Source organism: Hibiscus syriacus, unplaced genomic scaffold, assembly GCF_006381635.1.
Source record: "Hibiscus syriacus cultivar Baekdansim isolate YM2019G1 unplaced genomic scaffold, ASM638163v2 tig00110847_pilon, whole genome shotgun sequence".
In the NCBI taxonomy this organism is placed as follows: domain Eukaryota; kingdom Viridiplantae; phylum Streptophyta; class Magnoliopsida; order Malvales; family Malvaceae; genus Hibiscus; species Hibiscus syriacus.
Window position 1 is genome coordinate 1,198,300 of NW_024062888.1, and position 22,440 is coordinate 1,220,739.

The window sequence follows — 22,440 nt, forward strand, 5'->3', positions numbered from 1 at the left end:
GTTAATTGCACGAATCAAATGATTACGATGATAAAAAAGTTGTTATTTTTTAAGACTTTGAATTCGAAGATTAAAAATATTAGGGATATGAGTGCTCAATATCAAATAGTTAAGAATCATATTTGAATAAATATTTGTCTCAAATTATAAAAAAATAAATAAATCTATGAAAGGTTATTTTATACAAAATTATGACATTTTATCTAATTCTTTTAATTTTTTAATGTTCATTCAAATTTAAGTTAAATAATAAGATGGAATTTATTGAGTGAAAATGCCTCAACATATAAGATAATTTTAGATTTAAATATGATTATGCATGCATTACGTTGTGGTTGCAATAGTTTATCGATCAATTGTTTGATTAAATTTTTAATTTTATATTTTTAGTAGTACAGATGATTATAAGATAGTATTAATTTGAAAATTTCTCAATTATTTGTTAAGGAACACTCAAATATTCTTATAGTATGTGACTTTCGTAGATAACAACTATTTCTTAATTATTAAAGTCGTTTAATTTGTGTTTAGTTCTATCTTTATATGATTATATTTTATTTTTTAGTGATTAATTTTTATACTCCCATAATTTAAGAAATATGATTGACTAACATGATTAATATTCTTTAACTTTATAAACTCTTCTTATAATTTATTTGATCTTTTATTTAATAAAACAAACGACTATTATTAATTAAAAACCAACAAAGCCCATAACCATCAAAGCTCAACAAGGCATTTTCGAGACAAAACAAGGGTAAAGTAGGAAATGTGAAGAAAAATCCACTGAAGCTTCACCCACCATTCTGGCTATGATATTGGATAAGCAAAAAAAGGGTGAAGAAATAAATTAGAAAAACAAACATAAAAAGCTCAAATTCTTCATCTCTTTAGATAAGACAGAGAAGGGGAAGAAAGAAAAATGACGATTGCAGCGGTTAATTGTTGCTTGTCTTCGTCATGTTTCACTCTTCAATCTAAGCTCAAAACACTTTCACTCAAAAGCAATATCAACTCTTCAACTAATGCTTTGCATCGAAATCTTAGTGCTCTTAAGACTCTCAGTTTCTCCAATAACCTCTCTCACGATATCTTCTCCAAAGGTATCCTTTCTCTTCTTCTTTTCTCGTATTATTGTGTTTTATGCAATACCCATTTCTCTTTTTGTTCAGTTGAAGTGAAAACTTTGATGGAAATTCAATGTTTGGTTCGCTAGAAAGTTATGGGGAAAGTTGGATTCTTTAAGTTTCTGTTTCTGGGTTTATCACCATATTTTATCCCTGTTTTAGTCCCTTGGTTCCTACTGGATTTTCTTGCCAATTTAATGGAGCTTGTTGGGAATTAAGTGACTCTTTAGCTATTGGTTATATGTGGTTTTTCTTGGTAATTTTAGTCCCTTGTTTCCCCCTTTTTAGATATGAACGGCTTCATTAGAAGAATCTCTTTTTTGTGTGTGGAAATTGATGATGAATTTGGAGTTGCTTGATTTTTGTTCTTTTTCTGTTTTTTTTTTCAGGGAACCTGCCTTTTAGCACAATGAATCAGAAACCAATTCATCGTTTCGTTGTTGTTTGTGAGGCTGCACCAAAGAAGAGGGCCGATTCAGCTGCTAAGAGGGCTCGACAAGCTGAGAAAAGGCGAATTTACAACAAAGCGAAGAAATCCGAAGTCAAAACCCGGATGAAGAAGGTACCAATCCTTGCATATTACTTCTCTGATTGCTTAACATGTGTTGGGGTTCTAGAAATATTGAGTCTCTGATTGTTATGCGTCCTATGGTAGTCTTAGAGTCTCGTGGGTTCACATACAAGAACCGGGTACTTAAGCTACGACGAAGAAACAAAATCCAGTATTTGTGGTAATTCGACAATGTTCTTATGTTAACATTCTGCAGTTCCAATTCCTCTATGCAAGATCCACTCCTTGCAGAACATACTAGCCTTTTCTTAATTAGTTTTTAGTTCCATACTTCTATCCGTCTGAAGTACTCGTGCATCCTCATACGAGAGCCGGTACTTAAGCTACTACATAGAATAACCCATCATTTCTTGTAATTCGACAAGATTCATATGAAAGCATTCTGCGGTTCAAATTCACCTAACTTAGGCCATTGACATATGCAAGTTCCGCTCTTTGCAGAACATAGTGGCTTAATCGTTACAGTTTTAACTTTTTATGTTTTTTCGATTGAGTTATTATTATACTTGCTTGGATATGCTGAGCTGTTATCACTCGAGTCCAAAATCTCCGGTTTCCCAGTCGGATTGTCAGCGATTCTCAATAGCAGATGGTACAATGCATGTTGAGCAATAGGAATTCTTTTGTTTTTTCTATTTACCTGGGACAAGCATGCGGCTATGTGCAATTTGTTCAAAGTTCTTTCATATACTTGGGGGATTATTCCTTCGTAACCTATTCGAATATGAATTTAACTTGGGTATCGTTCATGGATTGTACTTCAATGGTGTAAGGCGAAATCACTCGGGTAAGCAACTTGGGCAAAGTTCTGATTAAAAGTCTTTTCCTTTTTTCTACTAAGGAAGCTGCAGATGCTTGTATCGAATCCTAAATCTGCCGGATGCCGCCTTTAAAGGTGGTTGCACGAACAAGCGGAATAAGCCCCGATCGCATTAGATCTGTTTTGTAGCATGTTCTAAGATGGTTCATGATGTTCCATGAATTGCCTAATGGCTTTTCTATTTTTTTAATCACCCCAAGGTTTTGGATGCACTGGATGTGCTGAGGAAGAAACCGGAGGCAGAAGCCGAAGAAATCTTCTCGATCGAGAAACTGATAGCGGAGGCTTATTCGGTGATTGATAAAGCAGTGAAGGTGGGAACGCTGCATAGGAACACCGGAGCTCGTAGAAAGTCGCGACTTGCTCGGAGAAAGAAGGCTGTGGAGATTCACCATGGGTGGTATGCCCCTGCTGCAGCAGAAAATGCAGCCTAGAATATTATTATCATCATTTTCAGAAAATCATTCTTTTTGTTGTTGTGTCCTTTCTCTACATTTTACTGAAGTTTGATGTGAAACTTTTCTACTTAAAAAAATTAAAAATTATTTATATATTTAAAAAATTATAGTTTAACAGTTGATAATAATAATATTTTTTTATTAAATTTTGCTAGCAATCACACTAATTTCACAAACAAACTATTATCAACTCAATAAACATATCTGAAAGTAACTAAATATTGATGAAAAATACTGGAAGTCGCAATAATTGTATTAAAAATTAGGTAAATTATATGTTTAGTACTTAAATTATTAGTTTTGTTTTATTTTTGTAATTTTATTTTTTAAAAGTTATATTTAACGTATAGTTTAGGTTACAATATAATACTTCACGGATAAAAAATTAATAAAAACTTTTGTTATGGTATTCTTTTATTTTTTTCAATAATAACATGACATTTTTATGGTGATATACCAATATTACCATTTAGTTTTCAACAACGAAATATAAAAAATAAAATTAAAATTAAAAACTAGATATGATTTTAAAAGAAATAAATTTAGGTATCAAAACAAAATAAAAATAATAAATACTTCTACTTTACCCTAAAAGTTTTGAAAGAAAATAAATAACTTCAGGATGGCTCATTGTCACTTCGGACAATGTTCAATAACATCTTTAAAAAAAAAGAATAAATTACACATCTAATATCTAAAATATCAATTTTTGTTCGATTTAACACTTAAACTTTTATTTTATTTTTTTTCAAAATCATATTTAATGTTTAGTTCTTATTTCATTTTAGTATCCCTCCGTTAGTGCAGTTAGTACCTAAATTATCAGTTTTGATTCATTTTAGTATTTACACATTCATTTTTTAATTTAATGTTAAATTTTGAATGAGGATACTAAAATGAAATAAAAATTAAAATTTAGGTATAATTTTAAAAAATTAAAAGTTTAGATATTAAAACGGATCAAACTGATACGTTAGTTACTAAACCCACAATTTACCCACGAAAAATAATGTTTAAGAACATCAGAATAACACGTGTCAACTCAGAGCCAGAAAACCAAAATGGCTTGCAACCGTTAGATCCAATTGACCACTTCAAAGCCGAGCCGACAGTTCCTTCCAAACGAGTTTCCGACGAAATTACGAGATCCGTCCCACGCGGCATGCGATACACACTTCCCCCAAACAAATCTTTTTTGTCCTAAACAAAAAAGAATCGACGTCACGATGAGTAACTTCGCCGTCAATCCTTACAACCACCAAACAAAACGACCTTAAGCCTCCGTTAACGAACGCCGTCTCAGATCGCACTGACACGTGGATTCCTAAGTTTTTTTTCCTTCAAGTGGGCCCACTCTGTCTTTCTTGTTGCGGCAGAGGTGGCTACGTACGAGTTGGGATTTATTTAAATCATATTTTGTTTAGTTTATTTTGGCTGCAACCGGTAGTACATTTATTATTCTATAATCTCTTGATTTCTCACACGTGAGGTGCGTGATGCAATTTAACGTGTGGGACCTCAAATTTTTATCCCGTTTGACGAACCGGAACGCGGTTTTGGGTTTACATCCAAAGGGTTTTTTCTTGAAAGAACGGAACCCGTTTTAATTTAATTTCCCGTCTCGTTTTTTATGCTTTTTTTTACCGAGTAGACGTTTCTCTGCTTATTTTAATAATAATAGGCGTAAATCTGAAATTCATGTATAGATTTGTCTTAAATATTTTAAAATTGTATACATAATTTTTATTTTTAGATAAATTATAAATGAATTAAAAATATATATAATTGAAATAACATCAATTTTGACTTCTTTTATGTCTATAATAGTCAAAGTATAATTTATGAAGATGTTTTATAGTGCTTCAAATTTTATATTTATGGAGATGTTTTATAGTTCTTTAAGAAATTATTTATTCTTTTGGTTATATAATTTATTTTAACCAAAATATTAATACAAAAAATAAATTTTTAATATAAGTAAAAGTTCTATTTTAGTGGAAATATCTGTGAATAAAAAAGAAAAATACAAATTTAGATGATGCAATAAAATATTAAAAAATTAAGAACTTTTTTTAAATATTTTTCTCAAAAAACTTGAGCAAATATAATTTAAGGTAAATTACATGCTTAGTACTTAAAAGTATTACATGTGTTCTATTTTAATATCTAAATTTTATTTTAAAATTATATTTAATATTTAATTTAAATTTGTGATATTGACATATCACCATAAGATAATGTCACGTCATTATTAAAAAAATAAAAAATAACATATTAATAATTATGTTAATTTTTAATAATGATGTACCAAATAAAATTTAAATATCAAAATCGAACAAAAATAATAATTCAGACTCTAAACACCTAAAGTTATGCAAGAAAAGGAAGGAGAAATGGGGCACAAAATGATTGGAAGACGGTAATGAACTGAAGTGGTTCTTGAAACAGAACGAAATCCCACAAATCCTGCTTTGAATGCACACAATAAAGCGCCGAAGCGGTGCGTTTTATAGCTAACCTTCTTCTATATAAACCCAACCATTTCATCGCCATTTTCGTTAACTCATTTTCGCTTGCGCACGCCTCAAAATAAAGGAAAAAGAACCATGGCTCCGATATCTAAGCCCGGCCCGATTAACTTGATTCTCGATCCGAATTCCAAGGAGATCCGCTACCGTGGCGTTAGGAAGCGCCCATGGGGACGTTACGCAGCGGAGATCCGGGACCCGAGAAAGAAGACCCGCGTCTGGCTCGGCACCTTCGACACAGCTGAGGAAGCAGCGCGTGCCTACGACGCGGCGGCAAGGGAATTCCGTGGCGCCAAGGCCAAAACAAATTTCGCCGGCGACAACGTAAACGGCTTCACGCGCAGCCCTAGCCAGAGCAGCACAGTGGAGACCTGTTCTCCGCCGCCTCTGGACCTCACTCTCTCCAGCGCGTGTTCTTTGCTCCATGCGACGGCGAATCGTCCGGTATATTTCTTCGATGTCTTCGCTTCTACCGGGTCGGGTTTCCCGACAAAAGGTGGTTCTCAGAGCGACTCCGACTCGTCGTTCTCGGTTGTAGATTTCGAAGGCGGAGTTCGGCGGAGAGTGTTGGATCTTGATCTTAATCAGTTGCCGGTTGAGATGGATTGATTTCTTTCTCCTTTTTTTTCCAGATGTTTTGAGCTTCGATCCTCAGCGTTTTGGGCTTTTCTTTTAGTCTTTTTTTTTTTCGGGTTATAATTATATTTTAAAAAAACTGACACTTTAATGTATTACGCATGTAAAAAAAAATGTAATCCTAACACGTAGTGATCCCTGTTCTTGACAACTTGAAAAAAATTTCTCTTTACTATAATTAATTTGAATAACATTATTAAATATTCTCATATTTACCCATCCGAGCTTTAAAATTTCCAACACTACGCATTTTTAATTACATGTTTTGCAGTTGTTAGTATTGGGTATGCACCGTCGTATATTTGGGGACACACCCTTTACCCAACTAAATAAAAAAGTAAATTTAATTTAAAGCTTATATGAGAAATTTAAAATTTTGGAAATTTTAAATATTTAATATTTTATATAAAGGCTAAAAAGATTGTTTATTCTACGTAATTCTAATCAGAATGTGATTAAAAATAATGATAATTAAATAATTTTATCTCTATCATCTCTAATTAATTTATGACTAATAATAGTAATTGAACTATTACATAATTTGTATCTAACAATATGAACACTAAAAAACAAGTAATATGAATCACGCAATCTTGAAAAGAAAAAAAAAGTGTGATCAAAGTTTATTAAATTTAATTTTTCATTGCTTATTTTAACTAATGAACTAAATGCATTATCTTTAAATATTTTACAAACAAATAGTTTACTCCAAATTATAAAGTTTAATGTAACAGTAAAATAATGAAAATTTTTAATTTCGCCTAAAACAATACTTAATTAACTCAGTTAAGACATCTTAAATTTACCACTCATGTAATTAGTTAATTTAGTGTGATAGTTACGTAATTGACCCTTCCGAGGTCTTAGGGTCTAACTCTTCAAACACAATATTTAGTTTATTTTTATTGATTAATAAGATGATGAAAAATTTAATAGAGCATTAATTTATTAAAAACAGTGTAACATCGACTACCATTAACATAATAAGGATTATTTTTAAAAATTAAACATTTTAGATATAAATTTTAAAAGTTTCGACACAAATATGTTAAAAGGCGTTACCATTAAAGTGGTTTACCCTAATAAGGACATGTAAGTTATTGAAATAAAATGATAATATATATATATATATATATATTTTTTTAAAAATAATAATTAACAGAAAAGAATGGGAAACCGTATTGAAAAAGGAAGACGCGTGGTCTGCTTTTGAGTGGGCCCAGTATTCGTGTCTTCTTGAATAAGCACCGCCAACAGAACCTCTTTTTTTAAGGAAAAAATTGAATGATTATTCTACCCCACACTCTCAAGTTGACTCTTATCCAATCAAAATCCGCCGCCTGTCCCATATCACGTGAACTTTTTTGTACGGATCAGCCGCTGAGAAGGGAATAAAAGAGGAGGGGGCATCGGGTGACATGTCCGAAGGTGAGTGACAGTTAGGCCGGCGGAAGATTTTGATAGTGGGACCCGACGGTGATACTAATTCAAAACGCGGTTGCTCGACACGTTACAGAAATTTATTTATTTTTTATTAAACTAAGATATTATAAAATAATATATATTTTAAATCTTTCAATTATTTAATAATAATAATATTATGTAATCTTTTAAAAATAACAATAATTTTTTAACTACTAAAAAAAAAATTCTCAAAATTTGTGAATTACTCAAAAGGTGACCGCTTATGGTTTTCTAATTTTTATCATTCATTACGATTTATCTCGTAATAAATAAAAATAAATTTAATTTTATACCTAAATTTTAGCTAAAATATAATTTTTATAATTCTGTTAACTATAATAATTTTTAATATATATCTACTTAAAGATTTTTTTTTAAATTCAAATAATTAGATAGACTATAATGCCATTAACATTAACTTTATTTCTTTTTTTTTATTAATCTAGAATAATTATAAGATAATATTTAGTTAGAATTTTTATAATCATCGACAACACACACATACCTTAAAGATATAACTGCTTAAACTTTAATCATTTTAAAGTAACAGTATTTCAATTTAGCACTAAACAGTTTTGAAATAACAATATTTCATATGGAACATGGATTTTTTTAGTTACAACACTTTAGGTTAGAGGTGGTTCTCCCAGTCGAGAGTCAAGGTATATCTAAGACCTAATTGAGATTTACATAGAAATTATAGATTTTCCACCAATAGTGACGGTGGTAGGATCTGAACTTGACTGAGAAGTATATTATATACCTAAATCTCTTGTATTGTGAAAACCCTTCAGATGTAATGGGAATTGCTCATATGTATGGATGTATGCAGGATAAGTAAATAGGATACTGTTTTTAATAAATGATTGATTACATGAAATGAAAAAAAAAATAGCAAAACTTTCAAGTATACGCCACCAAAATAAAAAAGTGTAAGAGAAATTAATCAGAATGGATAATTAATAATAATAAATAAACAATTTCTGTACATTCAAATAAATAACAAACGCATGAAAGCAAACCCACCATCAAAAACTGTGAGATATAAAATCTCACATTTTCCTTCAGGTTGGTTTGAGACGTCCATTTATGTTTGGCTTTGCCATCTGCATCACATGAGAAAAATTAAATCTCATCAGGAAATAAACAAATATATTACTCCGAATCAAATTCAATCATGCAAAACTATCGAAGCAAAATCAAAGCAGATTAGGATTTTGGACATCCAAAGTTCCTAGCTGAAGCAATAGGCCCTAAAGTTTATACATTATTAAAATAATCCATTGTAAATAGGCCCTATTGCTTCGACTCTTCATTTTTCCTTTTAAGCACCGTGTTCGACACCAGTGTCGAATCCGTTTTCAGACATAAATATGAGGCTATGGTTCTTCGAGGACCCCATAAATACATGGGAAAACTTGAGAAAAAAAATGAATAGATCCATACAACACAAATACTTGCATCAGGAACTCACAACTGAGTGCCAGTAACATAGAATATGACTTGATTTTCCAGAATAAAGAACATTTAAGGGAGGTGATATTTCAACAAACCTAGAAAGTAGAAATCTAGCAATAGGGCTCAAGTTGGAATTTGAAGGAGGTTCTTTATGCTGCTGCTTCTTTCGACCGTCGGTTTCTAGGTTTGTATTTTTTGTTTCTTCAGGAGTAGTATTTCCCTTATTGAACTTGTGAGCGGCTAGCTCCTGCATATCTTTCATGGAAGATTCCTTTGAGCTGCAAAATTTTACCTTTACTTGAGTTTCGTCGTGTTAAAAGACAAAGACATGTTACCTACAAGGGAGATGATACTATGAGGATACAAAGTAAAAACTTTTAACCTTGCCAATCGTTCAAGCAACTTGCGAACAAGAGCTTCACAAGACCCAGGCTTTGTGCGCTCCATATTTATGAGGGAATTCGTAACTGCACGCACAACTGACCCTTCTGAATCATCAGAGAAAACCTACATTGCATGCATTGATGAAACTAATAAGATATAGACAAATTTGATTCAGGTTTAAGAAAAGTTGATAGTCGATACAGTAAAACCGGAAGGCAACGGAGACATCATAGAACCATGTTCAGAAACAACCTCTTAACATGAAAGACTTCAAAACATGCCTACATTATTTCAGGTTAACTCCATCTAAGAGCACAGACAAGGAAAGGACTTTGTTTACTAGTTTAACCATCACCCGTTTGACTTCCTCACGAGTTTACTTGTATTAAGCTTCTCATCTACCTCAAAACATCCGTTACCGTAGATCAATATTCTAAAAGTAACCATTTTAAACCTCCGATCTCACAATCGTGGATTTTTCAATCTTCCACCTTCAGAATTCCTTTTATTGATTACCCACTTACAAAAGTTGGTCAGGAAAATTGTTTCACTCATTGTTATTGTAAAGCTACTTTGATCCAGATGAATTAGAGTCCGTACCAAGACTCAATTTATATGTATAGCATACTTGATAATTGGTAAGCATCTTATTGCACCATCAAGGTTAAAGACTAGTTCTATATCGCTACTTGGCAAGGAAAAACTAAGAATGTATGCAGTACGCACCTCTTTTAGAGAAGGGATAAGTAACATTGATAGTGGCACAGATACCAATGCTATCTTAGCATTTTCTTCATCGTCACTTGGTTGGCATGATCTTGGAAATACACTTTGTGCATCAAGAAATTCATGAGAACTGCTGGAACCGAATTACAATGCTTTAGAGATACAGGCACATCCAAATAGAGAGAGAAAAAAGTTAGTTCTTTATCACTATGTTGCTGAGTCTTCATTTTTCTATAAGTACTCATGTCCAACACCCCGAAATTTTTGGTCAGGGAGCTATTATGATCATCCAATAATCCTCCAAATACAAGGAAAAATTGAATATATCCATGGCGGATACATAAGCATATTTGACACTCACAGTTGAGCCCGAGTAACATAGCTTTATCAGCTTACCTAGAAGAATTGGAACTGTTACTCATTTGGTCTTTTCTTCTGTTTTCCTGGCCAGGATTACTAAGATTGCTCCTTCCAGACCTGTCCCTAGCATTTCCTTTCCTCAAACCTGCTTGAATTGCAGCCTTCGCCTGAATCAACATTAAAAGTTGGAACTTTTCAACAGAAAACATGAGCATACGCTCTCAATCCAGAAGCTAATAATAAATTCAAATTCCATTGTGAACTCAGATTTCTACAGTATAAATTTGCTTAACCGATAATAAACGCATTATACGACAAAAAGGCTTTAGGAAAAGTCCAGCTAGACAATGATTTGTGTGGTTCTAGCTAGACAGAATGAAGAACAATAAGAAAAACAAGAAATTATCAAACAAAGTATGCATGTTAGAGATATAATATTGTAAAACTAGTCGGAACAAAAAGTGGAAACTATATAAATATTGTTAAATGTATCAATATCAATTACCAATTTATAAAACATACACTCAATAACATTGGAATTCACGACCAAACAAGAATAAAAAAGAATTTACAGTTAAAAACCACCTCTGCAAGATTTGAAGCACTATCTTCAACTGATGCACTCGAAGTTCTGTCTTGAATTCCTGCTCTGGATCTTGGGGTTTGAGGAGAATCGGGATCATCAGCTTGGCCACGGAGCACAATAGTTCCACTGGTAGAAGCATCTTCAAAAGAAGCATATGCGCTGCTAGACTACACAGCACATTAAAATCTAATAAAATGAATGGCTGGGAGAAAATCTACTTATATTTTTCTAAAGACAACTTTGAGAAAGTGAAGAAAGCTTACAAGAGAGTTTGAGTGGCGAAGCATTGTTGATGATTGAGATCCTCTAGGAGATCTTATGACCATAGTTCCTGACCCACTGAGAGACATTTCATCCTGGGAATAGAGCGCCGAAAACAATGTCACAAGAGCTTAGCATAAAAGCATCATATCGTCAGTGTTGTGAAGACACATGCCTAGACAGTTCTAGAAAACAAAGCACCTCAAGACCCTTTCAGACGAGGCACATTTAATCAGGCACATGCCTCAAACTACCAGTACCAAGTGCTTTTCAGTAAGGAGATAGGCACAGAAAAGGCCAGCCTGACTGAAGTTATCTCGACTTTCTTTTATATTCATGTTTTCTTCATTAACTGTACCTATAATAGTAAAAAAGGAACAATATTGAACTCTCTAGTTCTATAGGACAACTGGACAACTCTTCTGACTTTAGGAACATTGTTATATATTTTAGCATATTTTGTATATATTCAAACATACAAATATTGTGTCTTACTTCACTCAGGCAAGTGCATTTTTTGTGCCTTGCGCCACACAATATAAGCTTCTATCACCTTGCTTGGCTTCATGTCTTTGACCTCAAGGCATATAGTAAGTATAAGAAACGTTAAAAAAAGATTATATGAAACTCCCTCTAATCTGAAAAAAGAAAGCTTCTAGTCATGGTATTGGCAAACAAGAAAAGAATTCTTGAAAAGTTTAATCGTACTTGTCAACGTAATCATATGTTTAACTCCACTCGTCACTTTCAGAAAAATGGAAGTCTTTGAAGTCACTAGATTATCCAGTGCAACACATCATTTTATTAAGGACATAGGACAAAAGGGAAAAACTTTATGATGCCGAAAGCAATGATGCAGTGCATAGTTGGACACCGCTTAATGCAGTGTGTGTGTGTGAGTGGGAGAGAGAGAGATAAAACCTTACATCATTGTTATTATCTTGAAGTTCATCATGGTATGACTCTCTAGTGTCTTTTCCATAAAAAGCTTCCCCAGATTCATTAAGGGCATTACCACTTTCCGGAGTTTTCGATATTGCTTTACTATATGAAGGTTCAAGTTTCCTTTCTCTAATCTGAGGAGGTCTTGCAAAACTCCGAACAGTACCTGTACTATTTGGTCCGGTGCTGAAGTCCCATCCAGCACTTTTGAATATTTTCCCCGGATTACTGCTGAGCAAACAAGTCAGTACAAATCCAATCAAGATAAAAAGGAAAAGTACTTCTAATCCACACAATCAACCCACCTAGCTCGAACAGTTTCATCACCTCTAAAATCTTTTGTCACCTTCACAGTGTCAGATGCTTCTCCTATAGCCCCGGAGAAGTTTCTGGGGGTTTCTCCATCATCCTTTAGTTGGTACTTTGAGCGCTCTCTATTGAGAACACAAAACACAAGCATCTTAACTACAATAAACAATGCAAGACTGATACTTTTCTCATAACATGTCAGAAATATAACTGATGCCATAAGCATAGTGCACTCGAAGGTGCTTTGACATCTCAAAACCATTTCAAATACAGATTCCAATCATATTTTGATTATGGTACCACAAGTTCAAGAAAGTACCTAATTCTCTCCAGAAGCTTCTGACTCTTCCTAGCATTTTTTATCAAACGATGCTTGAGAAGTTCTTTGGCACTAGATCTCTGAAATTAAACAGATAAAAGGAAGAGCAAAAGCAGTGTACAGCATTCAGAAATAATTAAGCCAATAAACCTAGGATCGCTTAAACAAATCAGATGAGTTTTAGACGCCAAAACACCAAAATTGTCCATTTTACTAAATTAATATACCTTACCCTACTGGTTGGGGTCAAACACAAAATCCATCTCCATGTAGAAAATGAGAACTTTTCCAAACACAGGGAATTGATGAGTGCCCAAAAGAAAAGAATGCTATTTCAAACAATATTTACCATGAATAGACACAATCATATCCCCGACTATTAAAGTGGAAAAGTCTTTGTACCCATTACAAAGTAAATTGACACGAGAGGGGCAAGCAAAATGAAAACATAATTGTTTACCTCCGCAGGTACTTTCTTCAAACATAAGGAAACAAATTCCTTCAAGGGACGGGAAAAATGCTCTTCCAACTGCGGGATAGAAATTTCGATTATATTTAAAACATAGATATGATCATTCCATAATGAGAAAGAGAACATAAGAATAAATCATTTAACAAGAACTTATCATGATAACAAAAGCTATTGAGATTACCTGAGGTGGATTTTCTCGAGGTATTATAAAAAGAACTCTCATAGGATGAAGGTCTGCAAGTGGAGGTTCTCCTTTGGCCATTTCAATCACAGTTATCCCCAAAGACCATATATCGGCCTGTGTCATCAAAGAGACCCAATGATGCAATGCTCATTATTCAAAAGGGCTTAGAAAACAAATATTTTGCAGGCTGTGCATATGTGCCTAAGAGGGAGAGGATAAGCAGATGGATGGCAGGTAATAGCAGTAACCGTAACTCGAGAAAAATTTGAAAGCACAAATTTTAGAAGTACCTTCTCATTGTATCCATCTGTATTCTGAATAACTTCTGGTGCCATCCAGAAAGGTGTTCCTACAAAAGTCTGAACATTGTTAACCATATTAGTTCATTAATGATCATTATGACAATGAGACTACCTGTAATATTGTTTGCATAAAAAATAATTTCGGGGCAAATGGAACGCAGGCTGGTTTTAATCCTTCTATAAATATCATTCCAAATTTCTTTCCAAGACAACCAGGGTCCTGGTGACACCGAATACACTGGAGGTAAAAATCAAACAGATAGCAACTGGAAATAGTGCCACAATACCATGTTAAAGCAGCAATTTGGTAAAGCAGTTTACTTACAGAAGACAATTTCCGATTCAACAAAAGAAAGATGCAGATAAAAGTTAGAAAGGAGGTACATAAAAAAGAAAGTTGTAATCCAGACACTTCTATTCACGACCAAATTGAACCCCGCCATTTCCAATTGCATGTCCAACTTTTAATTTCAGAACATACAAATACTACAACCTATTTCCATTCTTGCTCACCTAAAACCTTATCTCTCATATTATTAGTAACATTTTTTCATTTTCTTTTAATTCATGGACTAAAAAGCATTGAATAGTTTTCAAGAAGACTTAATATAAAAATAAGAACCCAAATTATGTCTCGAAAAACGTTTTAGTGCCTAAAGAATTTTTCACCAAAAATAGGTGCCTAATGTTTTAAACATTACAGTTTTTGTTGCCCGAACGTTAACAACAGTTAAAAATCCCTATTAAGTGACACATGTCATGTTCTGATAATTTTGAGATATTATTTAAAAAAATAAAAATAAAAATAAAATAAAAAATATTTTATTTGTAAAAGTAAAAAGACAGCCAGTGCGTGCAGCCCCCCTCCCCCTTCCCCCTTTCATAGCCGTTGGCCAGCCAGCCGTAACCGTCACCACCACCGACATCGACTCCCAATCAAACTCCCGTTGACCTTTTGTCGTAATATGTCACCGTTTGTAAGCCAATCCGCCGCCGCCATTCGAACCACCGTGATTTTCCAATCAAAACCCAACCATTCGACGACGACGACGATGGCCGGAGATGGCCTGCGACCGTTTGGGTTAGGAAATTAAAATTGGGAATTAGGGATTTCGATATTGGGGATTTTAGATTTAAGAATTTTTGGTGACGGTAAAGATGACTATTGGTCAATGGGTGGGTGGCGACGGTAGGGTGACCGTCCAGCAATGAAGATGGTGGTCGGAGATGGATCACGACTATTGGTAATGAGGTTGAAATTAAAGATTTTAGTTTTTTAGGGTTTTTTTTAATAATTTCAGTAAAAAAAATGGGTTTTTTTATAAATAAACTAAAATTTTTAATTAAAAATAATATTTTTATTATTGAAAAAAATAATAATAAACGGTAAGCATCTAAAAGTATAACTGAAAAAACGTTAGGCACCTATTTTTTGATAAAAAATCATTAGGCACTAAAACGTTTTTCAAGGCATAGTTTGAGCACTTATTTTTCTATTAAGCTTAAATTATAGTATAAAACTTTAAACTGAAAGCTTTTTTCAGATCTAAATGTTAAATCAAAAGTAATCTCTGATTTAGAATAGAAAGAGAGAGATAAAAGCTTGGAGATGCGCACACACACATAGAGAGAGAGAGAGAGAGAGAGATCACAGAGTCACTTAAGGGCATAGAATTTTTTTCTAAAAATTCAGAAGCAAAGCCAGAAAATGGGCTTATTGGATCATGTATCTTAAACAAAATACTGTACCTTTCTCCTTGATATCGTCTTTGTTAATTGCGCTGAAACACCAAAATCAGCAACCTGTTGCATGGCCATAAAATTAACTGCCATCGGCAAAATGCATACACGTTCACCCATTTTACACATACGCTCGTAGCCACCCAATACAAAGAAGACATGCTAAATGTGAGCCCATTAAAGAGAAAAAAAAGGTACCTTAACATCACCATTTTCAGACAATAAAATGTTTGCCGCTGACAACAGAGATAGCAAAAATGTTGTCAGTTAAAAAAGTGTAAATCACTAAATTAATAAACTATTTTATACAAATTAAAAGAAAGGTCAAAATAAATGATACAAATAATTTAAAGCAGAAAATATGCCTACACAAATCTCTAAAACCAAATGTTCTAAATGTTAATCTTGCCTCTACAACAACTATATTTATAATTATAAGGGGAGGTAAGACACACAACCTTTGATATCTCTATGAATCTTTCCTTCATTATGTAAATATTCAATTGCATGCAGTAAATCCCGTGAGATACATGCAATCGACATTTCATCTAGTGGAGGGCCTGACTGGAGCTGAACATAAGGAATCATCATAAGCTTTTAATAAAAAATAAATGTAATTCAGGAATTATGGTGCATCAAATTAGATAATAATCATGTGCCTCAACACAAATATATGCAGAGAAAGATCAGCTCATATGCAACCAGAGAAGTAAAAGGAAATTAGTGGTTGTATTGTACCCACAAGAAATCAAATCAGAGACGGATATGCCGTGTATAGAACAGAATAAAAACAAAGGGACAACCAAGGTTTGCTAAGAAAATGGCTTCAAGTTGGAGCTAAAAGCACGAAAGAAAAAATTTTAAGCTACTAAAGGAAAGATGGTGGAGTTGCCTTGAAAAGCTTGCAATTATTATTACCTACATCAGTTTAGTTGACATTTAGCTATAAAAGGTAGTTCTAGAGAATCTTGTATCACGACATTGACATTTTATTTTATTTTATTTTAAAAAACATTATTTTAACAACTCTCTTCCCTTGCCAACAACAAGACTTTGATCCCTATGGAAAAAATAATTGGAGAAATTAACAGAAAAAAGCTACTGAATCAGGTTCTTGGGCTCATTAAGTAAACAAAGAACAATAACAAATTAACCCATTATCATTTATTTCAGTCTTTAACAATGACACTTCCTAATTTATTTCATGGTGGTACGTTTGCAATGATCTTTGCTAAGGCACTTTCATATTTACCAAAATCCTGGTAAAAAACACAGTGAAAAAAAGAGTTCATGAAAGGTTGGAAGCAAAACTTCCTCCTTAATATTCAATCAAGTAATAGAAGAAACTTACTAGGTCAGCAACGGAACCACCAGCCATGTATTCCATTATTATCCATAGTTTGGTTTGGTGAAGATAGGAACCATAATACTCCGTGATGTATGGACAGCGGCATTGTGACAAAACAGAGATTTCCTGGAACCAAAAACACACATATGGAAAACTTAGAAATCTACTCATTAATTAGTAAGGATACCAGCTCACAAGATAATAAGGATTAACCTTTTGGATGTCCTCAATTTCATCCTCACTGCAAAATGCATAATTTAATCAAGCATGCATAAGAAAGAGATAAAATATGAATAGAAAAACAAACAATATGTGAATGGAAGTTGTTACATGCCACATCTACTCGCAGTAAATAAAGGCATCTACAAACTCCCATGCAAATTGGTTATATGTAATGGGACTTCTAGGATGAATGGGAAGATAAAATTGCTTTGCTGAACATGCACAAACTATCGATTCATATTTATCATTAATAAGTGGTTTTCTCATCAGAAAAACTCACAAATATAAATAGACTGTGAGTACGATGGGAAGATGAGAAAAAGAGAGAAAGTTAGTAATTAAACAAATTGAAAATGAATGAAAGATAATAAACAAGACTTTCTTGCACATAGCAACCATCTGCCTTTAAACTCTAATAATAAGGAATAAATTAAACAAAAGTAACAAAGCTATCCACTTACGATTCCTCTAAATCAATAACTTTAATAGCAACTTCTTTGTTCAGTTCCTTATCAAACCTGCACATCAAGAAAGGCATCAGCTACCCATCTCATTTTCATCAATTATGATTCATGATTTAAACAACCATAGCATATCCAACGTGATTATGGGTAAGAACCTGTTCAAGATGTCTTGCAGTATAACTAGCATTTACATAGTAAAACAAGATAAAAGTACTATACAAGCCTCAAATGTGAAATACAAATTCAATTATCAAACTAATTTGAAAAGAATCAATGCCAGTACTTCAACAATTACCAACAGACCAGTAGGCTAATAGTTACAAATGTAGACTGCATAACTGAGATGCAGGCAACTTACATGATGTGTTCCCAGGCATTTGACATGCCATTAAAAAATAGGCAAATAAATAAGACGGTGAATGGCTCACTAGAGCACCCTGTTTCAAAAATATCAGCCTAACCTATCTGATAAACTCAAGAAAAAGGGACAAAATACCAGCTTGACTTGATAGGAAAAAAGAGATATCAGTTATTACATAAAAGGGCTCTGTTCCAAGCGGGATTCAAACGAGAACACTCTGCACTTATTTTAAACATAAGATAACTAAAACTCTATTTCTTGAGGACACACAATATTTGTAACCTTGCAAGTCATTTCAATAGTTCGTTGAAAATCAGTGATGCTCCTAAACAGTACACAAGTTCTTTACTTTTGCACCAGTCATTTTCCAACCCTATTTGCCATTACATAGACAAACTAGGTATCTCCATAAACTCAATTTATGGCTCATTCAGCACCCAACAGCCCTTGAGGCTCCTTTTTTCCCCATTCACAAGGAAGATCTTTTTCCTTTATATTTAAATTAAAAATACGAATTCAAATTTTTTGAATCATGATATATTTTCATCTTGGACACTAAAATGTATAAACTCAACAATATCATTGGTATTATTTACCACTATTCCACTAATTTACTCCTACCAGGCACCAAGCAACTCCTGAATTAAACAGCTGTAACCAAGTAAAAACATGAGCAACATATTACATTCAATCAAGAGTAAAACTATTACATTCCCTTGAAGTTCTTAACAAAATGTAAATAAACAATGCAAATGCATTCAAGCAGTGTGATAACCAAAGAAATCGATATAGACTTACGCCTTATAGACATCGCCGAAGGCTCCTCTACCAATCAACTCGAATTGACTAAATCTAGACCCTGCTGCTTCCTGCAAACCTGCTATATCATCCATTTTTTACATACAAACCCCTTTGGCATCAAAAAATAAAACCAACGCAAAATTCAATCCCTTAAAGCATTCACATTCCACCCATTCTTCAATCACAGTTCAATATCCAGTTCCATATTGCCAAAACCAGCCTCGAGAACCCTATCTCTGAAACAGAAATTCAAAACAAATCCCATTGATATCCTCGTATAAAAAATACATCTGTAAAAAAAGGTACATACCAAGAAAATCCCACATTTCAAGATCTAAGGACCCAATTAAAAGGAAAATCTTTTATTACCAAAAATTGAAATCAGAAAATGCCCATAAGCTCTTACAGTGAAAGCAAAGCATAAACAAAGAGGCACCTCAAACACACAGACACACAAAACAAATAAAGATTTCATTTTCTATTAGGTGAAAGAAAGGATATAGTAAAGCGACATGCGAACAAAAACAAACATAATCCTTAACAACAAATTTAACAAACACCCATTACAAAATTTCACTCTCTCCTGATAGAGAGACCACAACATCCACATTTATGTTACGAAAAACACCACATCACCGACAGCAACTTTGTCCCCCCCCCCCAAAAAAAAACCACCACCTTACATACATTCTTTAATTCGTGTTGGAGAAATGTTGTTTTCTCTTAAAAAAATTATCTCTTCGGTCTCGGAAGATCTTTCTCTTTCGTTAATTCGATGATTGCCTCTCTCTGTTTTCATCGATCGAGAGAGATGTACTTTTTTCAGAGCTCTGAATGAGATCGAAGAATAAAACAAGAGATGTTCGTTAATGGAGGACTTCTCTTTGTAGTAATAGCCTTTTGGCAAAAAGACAAACGAGGTACTTGTATTATTTTTTCCTCTCAATGTGATCCTTCAATTCAAAAAACAATTAATGTGACCCTTCGACCAATGTTTTTTGTCGTTGATTATTATAGTACTGTCGTGGTAGTTTACGATGTTGATGTGAAGGTCCATAATACTGACATGACAGTCTATGGTGGTTGAAAACGTGGCGAATAACATGGTAAATAATAAATTAAATTGGTAACTCAAATATGACAAATGAATTATCACATTAGTACCATAGACTGTTACGTCAGTACCGTGAACTATTATGTCAGCATCGTAACGGTCAATAATAAAAAATGTTAGTCAATGGATCACATTGAACTTATTTTTTGAATTAGACGATCACATTTAAAAAAATACGATTGTGGATATTATTTTTTTTTAGTATAGCGAGCTCTAATGTCTTTTTACCTAAGGGTAAATTTTTTATTTCTTGATGAAACAAGCCTCATCGTTCCGCATCGTTTTAGTTTTCATTTTTTTATGACTCGAATGAGCCGAGCCACAGTGGCCTACTTAGCTCAACATGGCTAAAAGAAGCCATATACCTTAACTGGGCTGACCCATTATCCACCTCTAAAATAATCATTTTTAGAAGAAAAAAATAATAATGACCTAAAACCTATTATTATAATATTAATTCGATCTATATGATTATCATAGTATTTAGTAGGATGTGAATTCAAGCATGTTAAAATAATAATCATTAATAAATAATATTTTACAAAATTAAATTGTATTTCTTTTATTTTTTATAATCATTACCTTGTGAAACATTATCCACTTATTCTAGGGCAAACAGTTTAATTAAATAACCCAATAGTACATATAGAAGTTTATTTACGGATCTATGACATTTGTTACAGTGACTTAGAACTTGTCATATCGAAGTGATGAATTCTAATAAAAAAATTCTTTTATTCAAATTTTTTACCCCGATATGATAAAATTTAATAAAAAATATATTTTATTAGAACTTATCACCTCGACGTGACGATTTTGAATAAAAAATATTATTTGAGTAAACTCATCACCTCCATGTGACGTGTTTCTTAAGCATTGTCCCAAAATAAACTTTTATATACACCATTGGGCTAATTAATAAAACAGTTTGCCCTGTTGAGCAAAAAAAAAAACTATTTTCAACGTCTTAATAGGATCATATGAAGAGTAGATTTATTTATAAATTGGATCATATATACACACTTTATCAATAAATTAAAAAAATAAATATTATTTTATAATTATATCATATTATTTTGAAGAAAAAAAAGATCCAATGCATCGATAATAAGTTTGTTTAGTTGGATGAGATACTAGATCTCTTAAATAATGTTAGGGGTTCGAATCCTTGCCATTACGAATGGAGTAAACTGGGTTGGAAGGATCGTTCTTATCTCTGCAGTATCTGATCCGAATTAGTCGATCAATAGATTAGATATTGATGGAATAAAAAAAATCCAATGTCATCTCAAATTCAATAATCTACCTTTTAAGTTTTAGAGTCCAATCCATGGACAGATTTGATCGGAAATTCTTTCATTTATTCACAATTATGTTTTCTGATGGGCCGAGATGGGTCAAGGCCCTGTTTTTAAAACTCAGCCCAACCTATCCAAATTATTTAAAAAATGTGAAAGTATAGCTTATGTCTCGGGTTTGCAACGATTGTATCTATAAGGTGTGCGGACGTTATCAATGACTAATAAAGATTATAAATATGAACTACATTATAATTACCTCAAATTAATAAAAGAATGTATTTCATTTATATCTAAACTCGATCAGACCAACCGACGATTAAAAATAATTTATTTGTACCCTATCCAAGAAAACAAATGAATCACAACCCATCGTAAAAATCTTCATTTCCTTTTTCTTTCTCCATGTTAAAATCATGTTGAAGTGATGACATGGACTTTAAATGAATCTAAACTTTGTAGCATCTTTTGTATTGCAATTTCTTTTGTTAAAAAGGGAAAGTAAATGGAAATATAGCTTTCAGCATGTTAAACATGGTGATGGACAGCCTCATAAATCTTCATTTCATTCAAATGTTTGCTGAGATTAAACTAAAATTGCTGAATTTGGTTGGTGGGTACCCATTATTTGATCCAATTTAATAATTTTTGGATAAAATAAATATATAATCAAATATGAATTAGAATATTAAAATTTATATGATATAAAATACTAAAAATTTCAAAAATATTTTAAGTAGGGGCTGAAGGCAAGAGGGGTTATGCCCTCCCCAATTTAGAAAATTATAATATAGACCCTTAAAATAGTGGGAAAATTAATTTAACCCTTTAAATTATTTTTAGAAATTTAGATTCAATTTTAAAATTTTTGAATGTTATTGATTAAACCCTTAGTATAATTTTTAAAAATGATCATTAAGCCCCTCAAAATGTAAACTAAACAATTCAAAATATTTAAGAAATTAATTTAAACCTCTGAATTAAAAAAAAAATTAAATTAATCCCCAAACTCTATCACCAAGTTCCACCATTTGATTGAAAAACTCAAACCAGCTGTTGTGAGTTGAATAATAATAATTTCCCAATTCAATCAATTCCTATCAAGAATGTATTGTGAGCTCATCAATTCCTAACCTTTTTGTCTCTTTTGTATCTTAACTTTTTTATGGCTTAAAATATATTTCT

The 22,440-nt window shown here is 32.7% G+C and overlaps 3 protein-coding genes across 4 annotated transcripts; 2 read left to right on the plus strand and 1 right to left on the minus strand.

The window, feature by feature from the left end:
• The first annotated feature begins 849 nt into the window (after positions 1-849).
• On the plus strand, positions 850-12,880 carry LOC120143402 (30S ribosomal protein S20, chloroplastic-like). 2 transcript variants are annotated; one of them, XM_039157733.1, is made up of 4 exons: positions 850-1,103; positions 1,517-1,689; positions 2,719-2,996; positions 12,870-12,880. In XM_039157733.1, the coding sequence occupies exons 1-3, from the start codon at positions 923-925 to the stop codon at positions 2,950-2,952; spliced, it is 588 nt and encodes a 195-aa protein (XP_039013664.1). In that variant the 5' UTR covers positions 850-922; the 3' UTR covers positions 2,953-2,996; positions 12,870-12,880. The 2 variants fall into 2 exon arrangements, with proteins under 2 accessions (XP_039013664.1, XP_039013665.1); XM_039157734.1 differs by having other exon boundaries at positions 850-1,073.
• LOC120143403 (ethylene-responsive transcription factor 4-like) lies at positions 5,568-6,168 on the plus strand. The gene has a single exon (XM_039157735.1). The coding sequence runs from the start codon at positions 5,583-5,585 to the stop codon at positions 6,111-6,113; it is 531 nt and encodes a 176-aa protein (XP_039013666.1). The 5' UTR covers positions 5,568-5,582; the 3' UTR covers positions 6,114-6,168.
• LOC120143401 (serine/threonine-protein kinase 25-like) lies at positions 8,647-19,608 on the minus strand. The gene is made up of 21 exons (XM_039157732.1): positions 19,531-19,608; positions 18,841-19,079; positions 17,679-17,735; positions 17,209-17,236; positions 16,999-17,121; positions 16,106-16,217; positions 15,846-15,883; positions 15,657-15,710; positions 13,896-13,964; positions 13,603-13,719; positions 13,410-13,478; positions 12,950-13,029; positions 12,627-12,755; positions 12,306-12,549; positions 11,382-11,474; positions 11,118-11,285; positions 10,569-10,699; positions 10,173-10,302; positions 9,445-9,569; positions 9,158-9,340; positions 8,647-8,710 (listed from the first exon to the last, which is right to left on the minus strand). Exons 2-21 carry the CDS (start codon positions 18,933-18,935, stop codon positions 8,692-8,694), a joined length of 2,064 nt encoding a protein of 687 aa, XP_039013663.1. The 5' UTR covers positions 18,936-19,079; positions 19,531-19,608; the 3' UTR covers positions 8,647-8,691.
• Positions 19,609-22,440: the final 2,832 nt, after the last annotated feature.

Bases quoted from the DNA above. Each gene is read 5' to 3' on its own strand.
- LOC120143402 (XM_039157733.1), top strand. From the start codon at position 923: ATGACGATTGCAGCGGTTAATTGTTGCTTGTCTTCGTCATGTTTCACT. The intron at 1,104-1,516 runs GTATCCTTTCTC...TTTTTTTTTCAG, and splicing joins TCACGATATCTTCTCCAAAG to GGAACCTGCCTTTTAGCACA. The intron at 1,690-2,718 runs GTACCAATCCTT...AATCACCCCAAG, and splicing joins TCAAAACCCGGATGAAGAAG to GTTTTGGATGCACTGGATGT.
- LOC120143401 (XM_039157732.1), bottom strand. From the start codon at position 18,935: ATGGATGATATAGCAGGTTTGCAGGAAGCAGCAGGGTCTAGATTTAGT. The intron at 13,965-15,656 runs GTACAGTATTTT...AACAATGTTCAG, and splicing joins AGACGATATCAAGGAGAAAG to ACTTTTGTAGGAACACCTTT. The intron at 12,550-12,626 runs GTGGGTTGATTG...TTTGCTCAGCAG, and splicing joins GATGAAACTGTTCGAGCTAG to TAATCCGGGGAAAATATTCA.
- LOC120143403 (XM_039157735.1), top strand. From the start codon at position 5,583: ATGGCTCCGATATCTAAGCCCGGCCCGATTAACTTGATTCTCGATCCG.